General features: G+C 39.8%; 1 protein-coding gene across 1 annotated transcript in view; it reads left to right on the top strand.

The window, feature by feature from the left end:
- The window catches only part of LOC141431737 (DNA repair endonuclease XPF-like), a 35,154-nt gene that overhangs the window by 17,522 nt on the left and 3,687 nt on the right, over positions 1–13,945 (top strand). The window contains exons 3-13 of the mRNA XM_074092913.1: positions 451–563; positions 1,638–1,803; positions 1,965–2,101; positions 2,466–2,620; positions 2,765–3,219; positions 3,812–4,123; positions 4,504–4,600; positions 5,018–5,133; positions 6,419–6,592; positions 7,696–7,836; positions 8,966–9,160. Coding sequence (XP_073949014.1) covers positions 451–563; positions 1,638–1,803; positions 1,965–2,101; positions 2,466–2,620; positions 2,765–3,219; positions 3,812–4,123; positions 4,504–4,600; positions 5,018–5,133; positions 6,419–6,592; positions 7,696–7,836; positions 8,966–9,160 — 2,061 coding nt within the window. The remainder of the gene's footprint in view (positions 1–450; positions 564–1,637; positions 1,804–1,964; positions 2,102–2,465; positions 2,621–2,764; positions 3,220–3,811; positions 4,124–4,503; positions 4,601–5,017; positions 5,134–6,418; positions 6,593–7,695; positions 7,837–8,965; positions 9,161–13,945) is intronic.

Below are 13,945 nucleotides of genomic sequence, written 5' to 3'. Positions count from 1 at the left end.
AATCTGAACATAATTAAGATTTTAACAACTAAATAGATACCTAATACATTTTGTTTTATAAAGTTGCATAAAGGTTTGTAAATTGTATGGTTCCATACTACAAAACAATTATGCTACACAGTACAGAATCACTTGACATCTGAACACTAACAGATTTATGTGTTTCTTTAGAAATCAGTTTGTCAAGCAATTATTAAAACATAAACTGCATAAAACATCCAAAATTTCTTGACGTCAGAAAGACGTCACGAAATCTTGTAAGGAAAAATAATTGTAATTTTTGTAACTACATCAAAACTTTTCTATTGGATGGAACAACAAATATTATCTGACTATTTATCACCTTTACCACAAGGTTTTGTATTATACATATTTAAACACAGTATTACTTATTTTTTGTGTTGATGAAATGTAAGTCTTATGACACCTCCTTATATTTCTTTATTGCAGACTGGCTTTATAAAGGCATTCTCCAACTCTCCTATTTCATTCACATTTGGTTACCACCAGGTGGAAAAGGTCATGCGCGCAGTTTTTGTCACAGAGCTTTTCTTGTGGCCCAGGTAAGCGAAATTGCAGATACAAAAATACTATTCTCAATCACTACTATAGATAGCAGATACTTTCAATACCTAAGCCTTAAATTTTTCCCACTTTGTTACACCTGACTCATCGCATCATCATCTCGGCCTATATGTCCCAAGTCCCAGTCCCAGTTCTGGACAAATGTTTTCTCTCAGAATAAGAGAGGGCATGGGCTGTAGTTTCAACATCACCCCAGTGCCCATTGGGAACTTCAACACACATCATTGAATTTCTTTACAAGTTTTTGCAGGTTTCCTCACAATGTTTTCCTTTATAGTAGGAATTATTTGAGGTGTCTCGTTAACAGCCAACCTTTCGGATATAGCCATTGTATTTAATTATGCCCTCAAGGGCATAATCCTCAGTTTGAAATAAATATAAGATAAAATTATTAATTTCAATTGAAATAACGACTTTATTATTTATAATAAAACACACAGACACAGAGTAAGACAGCCGGTGAAATTACTGGCACTTGAAGTATCCCATCTTAGGCCTCTAGGTTGGCAACGCATCTGCAATACCCTGGTGTTGCAGATGTTTATGGGCGGTGGTGATCTCTTACCATCAGGAGACCCACGTGCTCATTTGTCATCGAGTTGAATAAAAAAAAATAGAGTTCATTTCAAATAAAACTTTTTGGCAGATGTTTTTCAAAATTGAATGTGTCTTAGACAAACATGGAAAAGTATTATCTGCGCACGTGTATTTATTTTAAAATGCACTTTCTGCTCTAAACAATAAAGTTTTTATTTCAATGAACTACTTTATTTTTATATTTCCGTTCATTTTAAACCGAGTATTATGCGGTTGAGGGCACAATACTGCCGTCACACGGAAAAAAATAACGAGATCGGGACACCTCAAATAATTCCTACTATACCATAAAGTTAATAGATCTGACTAACAAATACCTATTTTTTTTTAATGCATGTTTATTTTAATATCACATAGATTACAAGGTCCATAAGTAGTGGATCTGAAGCTATGCTGAGCCTGTATCTTGGGAACTAAAATTACATCAAATTCTATTTCCATCTGATTTCTTTAAGGTTTCATGGCACCATTATAAAATGCCTGAAAAACAGGCAAGCAGAGGTGGTAGAGCTTCATGTGCCTCTCACATCCAACATGAGCCACATACAGACATGCCTGCTAGACATCATGAACTACACTGTCAAACAGCTGCGAAGCATCAATAGAACTCTCGACATGCAGGTTTGTTGTCCTGTTGCAAGCTATGCCGTGCAGTGATTGAGGGTAGGCAGCGCTAGTGCTTAGTGATAAATGGTTATACATTTATATAATCGATGAATTTATGTATATCACAAATGTTACCCTTAAAAGTAGCTAAATCAACAACTTATTTTGTTTTTCAGGAAATAACAACTGAAAATTGTATTTCAAAAAAGTTTCACAAAATTCTTCAATCTCAGTTGGATTGTGTATGGCATCAGCTAAGCACGAGGACCAAGGAATATGTTCAAGACCTCAAAGTGCTCAGAAGCATGATCATGTGAGTTGAGAATATGTTTGTATTTTAGTTAAGTTCAAGTGTTTAAATTAGGCAAATGAGTTACGCGCTTCATCATCATCATCATCATCCCAGCGATTTACGTTCCACTGCTGGGCACAGGCCTCCTCTCAGAATGGATTGGGAACTTGACACAAACCATTAAATTCCTTCGCAGGTTTATGAAGCTTTCCTCAAAATGTTTTACTTCGCCGTAAAGCCCGTGGTTTTCAAATGTAATTTCGCACATGAATTTCGAAAAACTTAAGACGTGCGAGTTTTCTGAAAATGATTTATTGCACATATTATTGAAATATGAGTAATTGATTGAACTAGAGGCAACCCATTTGAATCCCCATGATTTCAGCAAACTTATCCATGATGACGCTGTCTCCTTTTACGCATTAGTCAGTAAATATAGGACACCGGAATATGCTCGGGTTAATTCCGGCTGGATTCTACTCGATTCTGCTGAACAACTGTTTAGATTGGCCAAGAACAGAGTTTATAATCATAAAAACGGTAAGTAAATAAATAACTTCTGTATTTAGATTTCTTTTTTCTTCAATATTGGTAAATATTTACTTATTCAGGCAGATTGGAGAGTAGTAGTAGAGTAGAAGTAGCAGATTCAAACAACTATTTTTTTCTAGATTATATTTTTAGAATTTGATCCAGAACATTCACCTAAATGGAAAGTTCTTAGCGATTTATTACTCGAAGAAATTCCTGAGGAGGTGAAGAAAAAGCAAAAAGAAGGTTTAAACAATACAAAAATACTTATTCTCTGTCAAGATGGGCGTACGTGCGCCCAACTAAACCACTTTCTTACAATGGGCCCCAACAAATACTTATTTTACACCGCCTTTAGAAGGGACCTGACGATCCATACTGTTTCATCGACGTATAAAAATCTCAAAGACACTGCGCCTGCGACTAGCGAATTGGAAAAGGAAGGGGTTGCTACGAAGCCGGATGAAGACAATAAAGACGTTAATAAATTGGAAGAAGAAGACACAGAAGAGTCAAAAACAAATTACATCTTAACTCTCACTCAAGTTGCCACACAGGGCGATAAGAAGAAATCTGCAGACGTGAGCATGTTTGAACCAATTTCACAGGTATGTACGTACATATTGTACACATTAACCCTACATCCTACTAATATTGTAAACAAGCCGCCCGGCCCGGGTTCGCACGGGTAGGTATTCCAATGACGAAAATGAGATTTAATTGATTAAATTTATTTTACTAACCCCCTGTTTCACCATCCATTGATTGAATTTATTTCACGGATAAATGTGATGCCGTCTCTGTTTGTTTTGTTCGAATCGACGGAGACGGCATCACATAAAATTTATCCGTCAAATGAAATTAATCAATGGATGGTGTAAGGGCGGCTGTGTCTACAATGCAATTCCTACGCGATCAGGATAAAATCCCGAAATTTTAACTGCTAGGTTTAAAGACGTGTAATTTGGCACAGGTGTTTTTTGCAACGTTAATGAAGACTACGATGTAATTTTTGGGAATTCCCACGGGATTTTGGTTTCCGAAATTCCTGAATTTTAATTTAACTGTTAGGTCTAATGGTTAACACATGCGACGACGCACGAGGCGACTGGTAAAGACTAGTACCTAAATAAATATCTGAATAATTTATTACTATTTTAAAATAAAACTTGTTTTATTGAGATCGACCTTTTGCTTCAGATAGACAATTTAGACATAACCCAAATAGAACTCGAGAAGCCTATAATATGCATAAGGACGTTCAAAGAAAACGGGAACAGTTTTTCTTTAGAACAATGCTTGGAAAATTTACGTCCGGAGTACATAATCCTGTACCACAGCGACGTGGCGGCTGTGCGACAGATTGAGCTGTTTGAGAGCCGGAAAAGTAACGAAGAGTCTAGCTGCAAGGTCTACTTCGTGGTCCACGACAAAACGGTGGAGGAACAGGCGTACCTGACGTCTTTGAAGAGAGAGAAACAGGCTTTTGAGCTGTTAATTCAAGCTAAGAGTGTAAGTTCCCAGTATGGTATAAGTAACCCTAACCCGTAGCTGTGGGTGGAGCAATTGCTTTTTGGGAACTATTGCATTGATGTTTGATGTGGAACAAACATCAATGCAGTAGTTCCCAAAAAGCTAGTACAAAAAAAAATAATATATATATATATACGCACGCATGCATAGATTTTCATAAAATAGTAACGTTGTTTAAATTTTCGCAAACAATTGTAATGTAGCTATGATATTACCGACGCTCGATTAAAAATACTGTATCCAGCTTCCAGCCGAATAGTTCTCACATTCCGCCGAATAGATCCAAATAGGTAACATGTTCACACGTGCCTTTCTCTCCAATATTATAGTAAATTATATGATCGTTAATTTACTTTCAGGTTATGGTCGTACCTTCGTATCAAGATGGTAAAACTGATGAATACTTTAATTTGAATGAGGAAGATGACTCTGACGCTGTTGACACCAGGAAAGCAGGTACATACTTTAACTTTTTACTTATTGCTAGCGATTACATCCGCGCAGTAATAAATAAATACCGATGAGCTTGGAGTTTCATAAAATGCCTAGGAATTTCATGATCTGGCGGATTTTATGATCGAGCGACGAAGGCGCCGACATATATGCATACCTATAGGTAGCTTGCTATTACAGTTTCTCCTCCCACCCCGCCTCGGATCGCTGTGTTGTTTTTGGCAGATGCATGCAATTATTTTTGGAGAACTTGCATATAACTTAAGACTACTTTTAGCCAGCCCAACAGTAGCGCTCACCTTACCTTGCAAGGTATTGTTATTCATGGTATGGGGCTGCGAAAAGTAACGCCTGTATTAATCAATCAATTCTTTAAAGCTGTGACTTCTACGTGCCTATTAAAACAGCTGACGTGTCCAGGTGGGCAGCAGCCACGGGAGAAGCAGCGAGTCATCGTGGACATGCGCGAGTTCCGCTCCGACCTTCCCGCTCTACTCCACAAAAAAGGCATTCTCATAGAACCTGTTACCATCACCGTGAGTTCATAATAATGGCTTATCAAAGAACTCGAATAGAGCGTTGTCCGATCAATTTTAGGCCTAACTGGGACAGCTTAGAGCAGTCAGTGTCGATGACAGTTTCAAGCGGTCGCTGCTAGGCGATCTGCACTGCAGTTTCAATACAAAAAAACTGGCCAAGAGCGTGTCTGTCACGCCCGAAATAGGATTCCGTAGCCATTAGGTACAAAATAATTAAGTAATATTTTTGTAAGGATTTCGTATTTTGTACGGAATATTCCAAGTTTAGGTATATTTTATACCTTAGGCCGCTATTTACTCTTAAACTACTAATAATTCTCAATAAAACTTAACCGTTATAGTTTTCTTCGTAAGTTTGATATACTTACTGCCATCCTGATTTTTTTACAAATTTTTCCTCCCCCCCGGTTTAAATTTTAGAGGTGTGGGGGGGGCTCGATTTTAATGAAAATTTGCTCTTTAAAATTGAATATTTTGCAAAAAAAAACACTGAATCGAAAAATCGTTTTAGCAACCTATCCAACGATACCCCACACTACAAAGGTTGGACGAGAAAAAAAATCACCCCCACTTTGCGTCTATGGGAGGTTCACTAAAAAAAAATTTTGTCGACATAGTTTACATATACATTCGTGCAAAATTACAGCTTTCTAGCATTGATAGTCCCTGAGCAAAGCCGCGGACGGACAGACAGACAGACATGGCGAAACTATAAGGCTTCCGTTTTTGCCATTTTGGATATGGAACCCTAAAAAGACATTCGATATACACAGACCGCTCAAGCTGTTCGTTTGCAGTTGCAAGCTAAAGTGCAGTCAGTGTGCGGTGCACAAAAAATGCACAAGGACTGTATGAAATAAGTCGGGTTGAAGCAGATTCCGACCGTAACACGACTACTCTTGACCACTTCCTGGTGTCCAATCGAGCTGTGGTGATACTTATGTAAATACAGTGACAATAATCTGATAGTGAAATTCTGGAGGTCGTCCGGCCACGATGATCTCCGCAGGACGGAACTGCTCAACCAATGACCGCAATGACACATACTTTCCTACGTGTTGTCTATTTGTACTTAATACTATTGTTGTGTCTTGTGTTGTGAATAAATGTATTTTCTTTTATTATTTTCTTTTCTTTCAACGGTTTATGGTATGGATTTGAAATTTTGTACGGAAATTTAGTTTGGATGACAATGCAACTACAATCAATAAAAAGAGATTCAAGGTGGATTCAAGTTAAAATGTTTTTTTTTTAACACAAAGTTATTATTGATGATTTCCAGATAGGAGACTACATTCTTACCCCGGACATTTGCGTGGAGCGCAAATCTATCTCGGACCTGATAGGCTCGCTCAACTCAGGCCGTCTGTACACACAGTGCACTCAGATGTGTCGCAACTACAGCCGCCCTATACTGCTCATAGAGTTCGATCAGAACAAACCTTTTAATCTACAGGTACGATCCTTGATACTTGATAGTTATCTATCTATCTATACATATAAAATGCTTTGTCTTGAATGACTGACTGACGGATCAACGCACAGCCTAAACCGCTGATCGTAGAGACCTGAAACTTGAGAGGGTGTATTCTTTGTATGACGTAGGCATCCAATAATGAAGGATTTTCCGAAATTCCACCCCTAACGGGGTGAAAAAGGGGGGCAAAGTTTGTATGTGACAACGTGACTCCTTGGTCCAATCTGCTTCAAATTTTGCATAAACATTCTTTAACAGAATGAATGGAAGACCTGTTTCATATTTTATTGAAATTCATCCCTTAACGGGGTTAAAAAGAGGTACTTAAAAAAATATTTTGTGGGTAATTTGCTTTGTAGTTGATATCATACTCCTTAGTAGGTACCTACATTTTTGATTTACATTACATTTTACTCTGACAAGTTTGAAAACTCAATTCGATTTTATAAAAAAAAAAACGGCCAAGAGCGTGTCGTACACGCCCAGGATAGGGTTCCGCCGCCATTACGAAAAAAAACAAATAATATTTTTCTAAGGATTTCGTATTGTGTACTGAATCTTCCAAGTTTAGGTATATTTTAGACCTTAGGCTGCTATTTACTCTTAAACTACTAATAATTCTCAAGCTCTTAGCCGCTATAATTTTCCTTGTAAATTTGATATATTTTCTACCATTCTGATTTTTTCAATTTTTTTCCACCCAGTTTAGATTTTACAGGGGGGGCGGACGCTCGATTTCAATGAAAAATTGCACTTTAAAGTTGAATATTTCGCAAACAGATCTCTGAATAGAAAAATTGTCTTAGCAACCCCCCAATGGTTTTAAAATACCTAACCAACGACACCCACAATAGACAAGAAAAAAACACCTCAACTTTACGTCTATGGGAGGTACACCAAAAAAAATTTTTTTACTTTTTTTTATTGTACCATTTGCCGGCGTGGCTGATATTGTATATTCATGTCAAATAACATCTATAAAGTACTAACGGTCTCTGAGCTTACCTGCGGACAGACAGATGGACAGACATGGCGAAACTATAGAATTCAACAAGCTAGTACCTACGTTGTCTAATCCACAGGGTCATTTCGTGGTATCGACAGACATTTCCGGAGCAGACATCCAACAAAAGCTGCAGCTACTCACTATACATTTTCCGAGGCTCAAGCTCGTGTGGTCTCCCAGTCCCTATGCCACCGCGGAACTGTTCTACGAACTAAAAGTAAGGACATCAACACACAAAGGTATTTAGACTATGATGTCTGTCTTGTCTCGGCGCATCAGTCATACTGATCATAGGGTGATGCAAGTGTTCAAGTCTGGTTTAAAAAAAATGCATTATGTTTCACAGTCTTATTTTGTTCGATTATTAATAACAATTCAGCTTTATAAAACCACATTTGGAGATCGCTCTGATTTACAAGTAAAATAAATTTACTAAGGGACCTTCCATCGCATTTTTTTACGCGCTTTTTTGATACGCGCGTCCTCTGCGCGTTTTCATCGCGTTTTGGCAGATTTTACACGTATTTTGTTGCAAATGAAGCGCGCTGTAAGCGAGTGTTGACAGACGCGACGCGAAACAAACGCTTGTTTTCGAAAAAACGTGGCGTTTGTATCGATACAAAGGCAGGGATCGTGTGTAAGGTTAAAACGTGCCGGCTTCCTTGCGTTTGCTGAGCGTTCGACTTGCGTTTTTATCGATACAAACGAACTCAAAAACAAAACGTGTGGAACTGTCCTACCACTAAGCAAGTACTCACTACGTTTTATGTCCTACCCTACCCTAAGAAGGTCGCTAAGTAGGTACACCTATAACTATAATAAATAAGTATTGTAGATTTAGCTCAAAAAATTGCAAAAGGCGTTTAAAGTTTATTAAAAAAAGTAAAACAAAACAGTTTTCGTTCCACCTGAATACCCCAAATTGCCATTTGGATTAAAATTCCGAGTTTCACACCAGAAATAACGGAGCAGCAAAGAGCAGAAAAAGCTTAATCAGTTATTAACAAACACCGGATTGACGGGTGCAAATCTGTATCTTTCATAGTGCCAGGACACATCAAACTAATTTTATTAGTCGGTATCGATAAAAAGACGTACGTACAACCGTTGTGTAATTTTAATAATTCGAATTAAAAAGAAAATTTATTGAAGTAAAATTAAATGTCAATATACTCGTATTTTGAGAAAAAGTACATTCTAATTTAGTTTTTTTCCGTCACCATTTCTGAGGAAACCTTTGTATTAGTCTGGGCTGGAATAACAATTGCTGGCTTCGTATTAGTTAAACGACTCGCATACCTACTACCATTCCACGACAATACTACTACTATTATATTCCTATGCAGCAAGGCAGAAAAAATCCCGAAATCGCGGCCGCTATAGCCCTCGGCGGAGACAACACGGCTGACGACATCAACTATGAGCGGTACAATATCCTGGTCCACGACTTTGTGCAGAAACTGCCTGGTGTCACCTCCAAAAACATCGCCCGAATTATGAACAAGGGAGTTTCGTTGGATCACTTGCTAACGCTAAACAAGGTGAGCTATGTAGTGTTGCAGTAACAATAATAATAAACGGCTCAGGCCTGAAATATTCGTTTTCCTAAAATGTATTTTTTGCAAAATGTCCGCTTTTCAGAATGTCAACACGTCTTTTGCGTAATGTCAGCTTCTCAAAATGTCAGCTATTTAAAATTGCCTGTCTCCAAGAATGACAGTTTTTGTATAATGTTCGCTTTTCAGAAAGTGCTTATTCTTAATAATGTCTGCACCTCAAAAATATCCGCCTTCTATAACGTTGCATGCAGAAAGTCTTTATTCCCAAAATGTCTCCAAACATGGTTGTAAAGGAGGTTTTCGAATGTGCAGCAAAAAGTGGTCAAATCAGAGAACTGAATTTATTATGAAAAGAAAAGTTACAGGAGAAATTAAAAAAAAAAATAATCAAATGTGCGTGCGGTAGGTTCGGCTCGCATCTGAGATCTAATGAGCGGCGGCCCGCCCTGCCCCCCGCACCCTTCTTTCCTCTGTCGCCTGCGTCGCTTACATGCCCCACCCCAGTGCTGCTCAGCAGCACTCCTCAGCAATTGGTAAGCGAGCGACGCGTGCGGCCGACCGTAGAAGTTCACCAGTCTTGGTTTTTATTTTTACAGCCCTCACTCTACCGTCGCGGCCGGGTAGTACCTCTTTAATAAGGCCTCGCGGCCAGGTGCTTCGGGGTCCGTTTGGGTCCACAACTAAAACTAGATCCCCCACTTGCAAGGGTCTTGCTTCTTGATTCCACTTTCTGCGTGGTATAAGATCAGGAAGCACTTCTTTTGTCCATCTATTCCAAAACATATCTGCCAATCGTTGGGCGATTCTCCATTGTTTTCTTAAATAGAACTCTGTATCATTGAATGCACCCATATGAGGTAAATTAGAGGATGAACCAACAAGGAAGTGGTTAGGGGTGAGTGTTTCAGTGCTGCCAGGCTCTACTGACACGTGTGTTAGCGGCCGACTGTTTACAATATTTTCCACTTCAGTTAATAAAGTGTTCAAGGTTTCCTCTCGTGGAGCGCGCTCTTTCAGCACGGTTTTCAGGCAGATCTTTACGTGGCGAATAAGTCGCTCCCACGCCCCACCCCAATGGGGGCTAGCTGCTGGAATGAATGTCCATTTGGTTCCATATTTCATGGTTTCATTTTTTAAATACGCCTCATCCAATTCCTGAATTGATTTTTTCAGTTCGGTATCCGCTCCTTTCAGGTTGGTGCCGTTATCTGAGAACAGGTTCTGAGGCCAACCACGACGAGCAGCCATACGTCGAAGAGCCATTATGAAGGAGTCAGAGGTTAGCGTGCTGACTACTTCTATGTGAATTGCCCTTACTGTCATGCACGTAAAAAGTACTCCGTACCTTTTTTCCCTTCGCCTCTTGATCGTGACTTCCATTGGACCAAATAAGTCCACTCCACAAAATGTAAAAGGACGCTGGTGATGCGCGACCCGCGCCGCAGGTAAGTCACCCATTCTAGGGATTTCTTGAGAGCATTTTCTTATTCTACATAACATGCATTTTGAAGAAACATTTTTCACTGTTGGTCTAATTCTGGTTATCCAATACTTCTGTTTCAGGTTATTCACGATAGTCTCCTGGTTTCCATGCGCGGCGAGTACATGGTAATGCTTCACCAACAGTCGTGAAATATAATCGCGCCCATCTAATATAATAGGTCTTTTTGTTTCAGGTGCAACGTCAGCAGCGACATCGATCCGGCCGCCGGCGCGTAAGATTTCGTGTTCGTCGAGGTAAGGTGTTAACGTAAGTATTTTACTACTTTTAGGTATGCTTTTTCCATTTTTTAATAACAAGATTTCATCATAAAATGACTGTGCTTGAGAATTTTTTAGAAGTAAGTTCTCCGCCTTCTCCATGATAGAAGCATCTTCATCGGTAAGTCGTTTACATTTGTTTACAAACTTCAATACTATATATGTAGCTCGCAATAAACGTAGCCAAGATGAAAATCGAGTTGGTTCCGGAATGGGTAAGTCTTCCTTTTTTGTGTGTATTACAGATACACATTCCAATTGTTCCTTATTTATTTCAGCGTTGATTTTGTCTTGCGGCCACTCGTTCTCGTCGTTTCGCAAAAATGAAGGCCCGTAAATCCATTCGTTTGGCAACGCATGCGTATATGCTTCTCGGGTAGCAACGTCGGCAACGTTCAGGTGAGTAGGTATATATCTCCAATCACTTATCTGTGTAAGTTCGTCAATTTCTCCCAAACGATTCGCGACGTAGGTTTTATAGTTACGAGAATCGTTTTTTATCCAATGAAGAACTGTAGTTGAGTCACTCCAAAAAATTCGTTTTTCCGGTTTTATTCTATGTTCTTTTATTATTGTTTCAGCCAATCTAGCTGATAAAACAGCTGCTTGCAATTCCATCCGCGGCACTGATATAGGTTTGACCGTCGCAACGCGGCATTTACTTGCGATGAATGCGAGGCGAACATTGTTATTGTTATTAATCCATCTCCAGTACGCGACGCTGCATATTGCTTTTAACGATGCGTCGCAAAATATATGCAACTGTAGGTTAGTATAGCAGTCAACAATAGGTTTCGACGGTGCAAGAGTAGGTGCGCCGCCGCACGGCTCGTTGCTAACTGAGTCACTAGCTGTCTCGCTCGCACTCGCAGCGGCTTGGTAATGTCTAGGTAGTCTTACTTCATTCATTGATTTTAATTGATTAATCCATTTTATCCATTTGTTATAAATTACTTCCGGTACGGGCTCGTCCCAGTTTATTTGTAATTGCCAAGCTTCTTGCAAAATTATTTTTCCGTTTATGGTGAAAGGCGACAAAAATCCATACACGTCAAAAATCGACATCACAACACGTAAAATGTCTCTTTTCGTTGGCCTTTGTTTTCCATTGGTTACATATTCTGGTATTTTCTTCAACGAAACATCGAACCCGAGAGTGTCTTCGGCGGGCTGCCATAATAATCCTAGTGTGCGCTCGCCCTTGTATTGCTGGTCGACTTTGAACCTTACTTCATTAGCAACGAGAGTCTCTTTTGATGTGTCGTTGATTAGTTTCTCTCTATTGCAGTTCCAGTTGCATATTTCAAAGTTGCCTTGTTTGTGAATATATGTGACGTCACGCATCAGCTGTTTCGCTTCTTGCTCGCTAGGTAGACTGTCGATGTAGTCATCCATGTAATGTTGCGTATATATAGCTTTAGCAGCGGCCGGCATAGATGATTCGAACCGCTGTGCATTTTTATTTTTTATAAACTGCGCAATGAAAGGTGAGCAGTTCGCGCCGAATATTAGCGATGTCATTATGTAGGTATGTACAGGTTCGTTAGGTTCACTTCGATATAAAAACCGGAAGGCGTGCTGATCTTCACATTTAATTTTAACTCGTAGGTACATGTCTCTTATGTCTCCAGTGATAGCTATTTTATTTTCACGGAACCGTAGCATTATTCCCATTAGTGACATTAAAAGATCTGGCCCTCTGAGCAGGTAATCGTTTAGCGATAAGCCCTCTGTTTTTGCTGCTGCGTCATAGACCAGTCTCAATTTTTTCTTGTTAGGGTTGTCAACGCCGAAGTGGGGTAAGTACCAGGTTTTAGGTGTGATACTTAGGTCTTCCAGCGGCTTGGCGTAATCGTTGTCAAATAAATGTTGTATGCGTTCTATATACCTTTGTGCATATTTGTCATCTTTTTTCATTTTTTGTTCAACACCCTTGAGTCTAGTCAACGCCGTAGGGTAAGAGTTAACCGTAACACACTGTTCATCTTTCCATGGTAAGCCGACGTACCACTGGCCATCGATTAGTTCAGAGGTTTGTTCCAGGTGTTCCTGGGCCCGTACGTCCTCCGAGTTCTGCCGGATTTTAGCAGCTACACCCATTGAATCGATAGAGAAGAATCGGCGAAGGTCATCGTGAATCTCGTGTAGAATTTGGTTATTTTGTGACGCATTTTCAGTAGAATTTGTTATAAACATTGTTGAGTGATGTGCACCCCTGGATGACGAGGCCTGCGCAGGTACCATTCCGTGGACGCACCAGCCGAGCGGAGTGCGTGTGGCGCAGGGCTCGCGCGGGCTCCCCATCATGATTTCCAATGGTACAATTAAATGATAATTGTCTTGCCCTATAAGTATTTCGGGCTTTAAAAGTCTGTTATTTAAATCACTTTTTATTTTTTGCAGATGTGGGTAGGTATCACAATTCACTAAACTTAAGTTCTGTTTTGGTAAGTTCAGATTATTTACGCTACGTGCACTGATCGTAAACATTGTTCCGGCGTTGTTAGATATCGAGAGGTCGATCAGCTGAGTATCACAAACGAGTTCATTACTGTCCCAGGCTCCACGCACACGTAAACACTCGCGGCGCCCGCGCACTCCGGCCTGAGCGGCGAGTGCTGTACTTATTAGTGACACTGATGAACCGTCGTCTAGAAGCGCGGTCGTGCGAATTATTCCGTTAGGTCCATAGATGTTTATGGGCACGACTTTTAATAACACTTGGCACTTATTAATGTTTATGTGCGTCACAGTTTCAGTCTGATTGTCTTGTTCTAACACTTGTTCTGTACCACTGCCACTGTCTTCTTGACGCGAATTTTGAGAAGGCACGTAGTGTAGAAGCCGGTGATGAGGTTGACCGCATCCTTCCGCGTCGCAAGCCGCGGCGGGGCATGTCTGTCTGTCATGTTGTGACACCAAACATTTGTAACATAAACTGAAGCGTTTCACATGTTGCCACCGATCTTTACGTAGTGACTTTTTAAATTTCTTGCATTCGGTTAG

The sequence above is a fragment of the Choristoneura fumiferana genome, chromosome 10 (assembly GCF_025370935.1).
Source record: "Choristoneura fumiferana chromosome 10, NRCan_CFum_1, whole genome shotgun sequence".
NCBI lineage: Eukaryota > Metazoa > Arthropoda > Insecta > Lepidoptera > Tortricidae > Choristoneura > Choristoneura fumiferana.
Note: the sequence above shows the minus strand (reverse complement) of the source record. Positions and strands in the feature narration are given on the sequence as shown.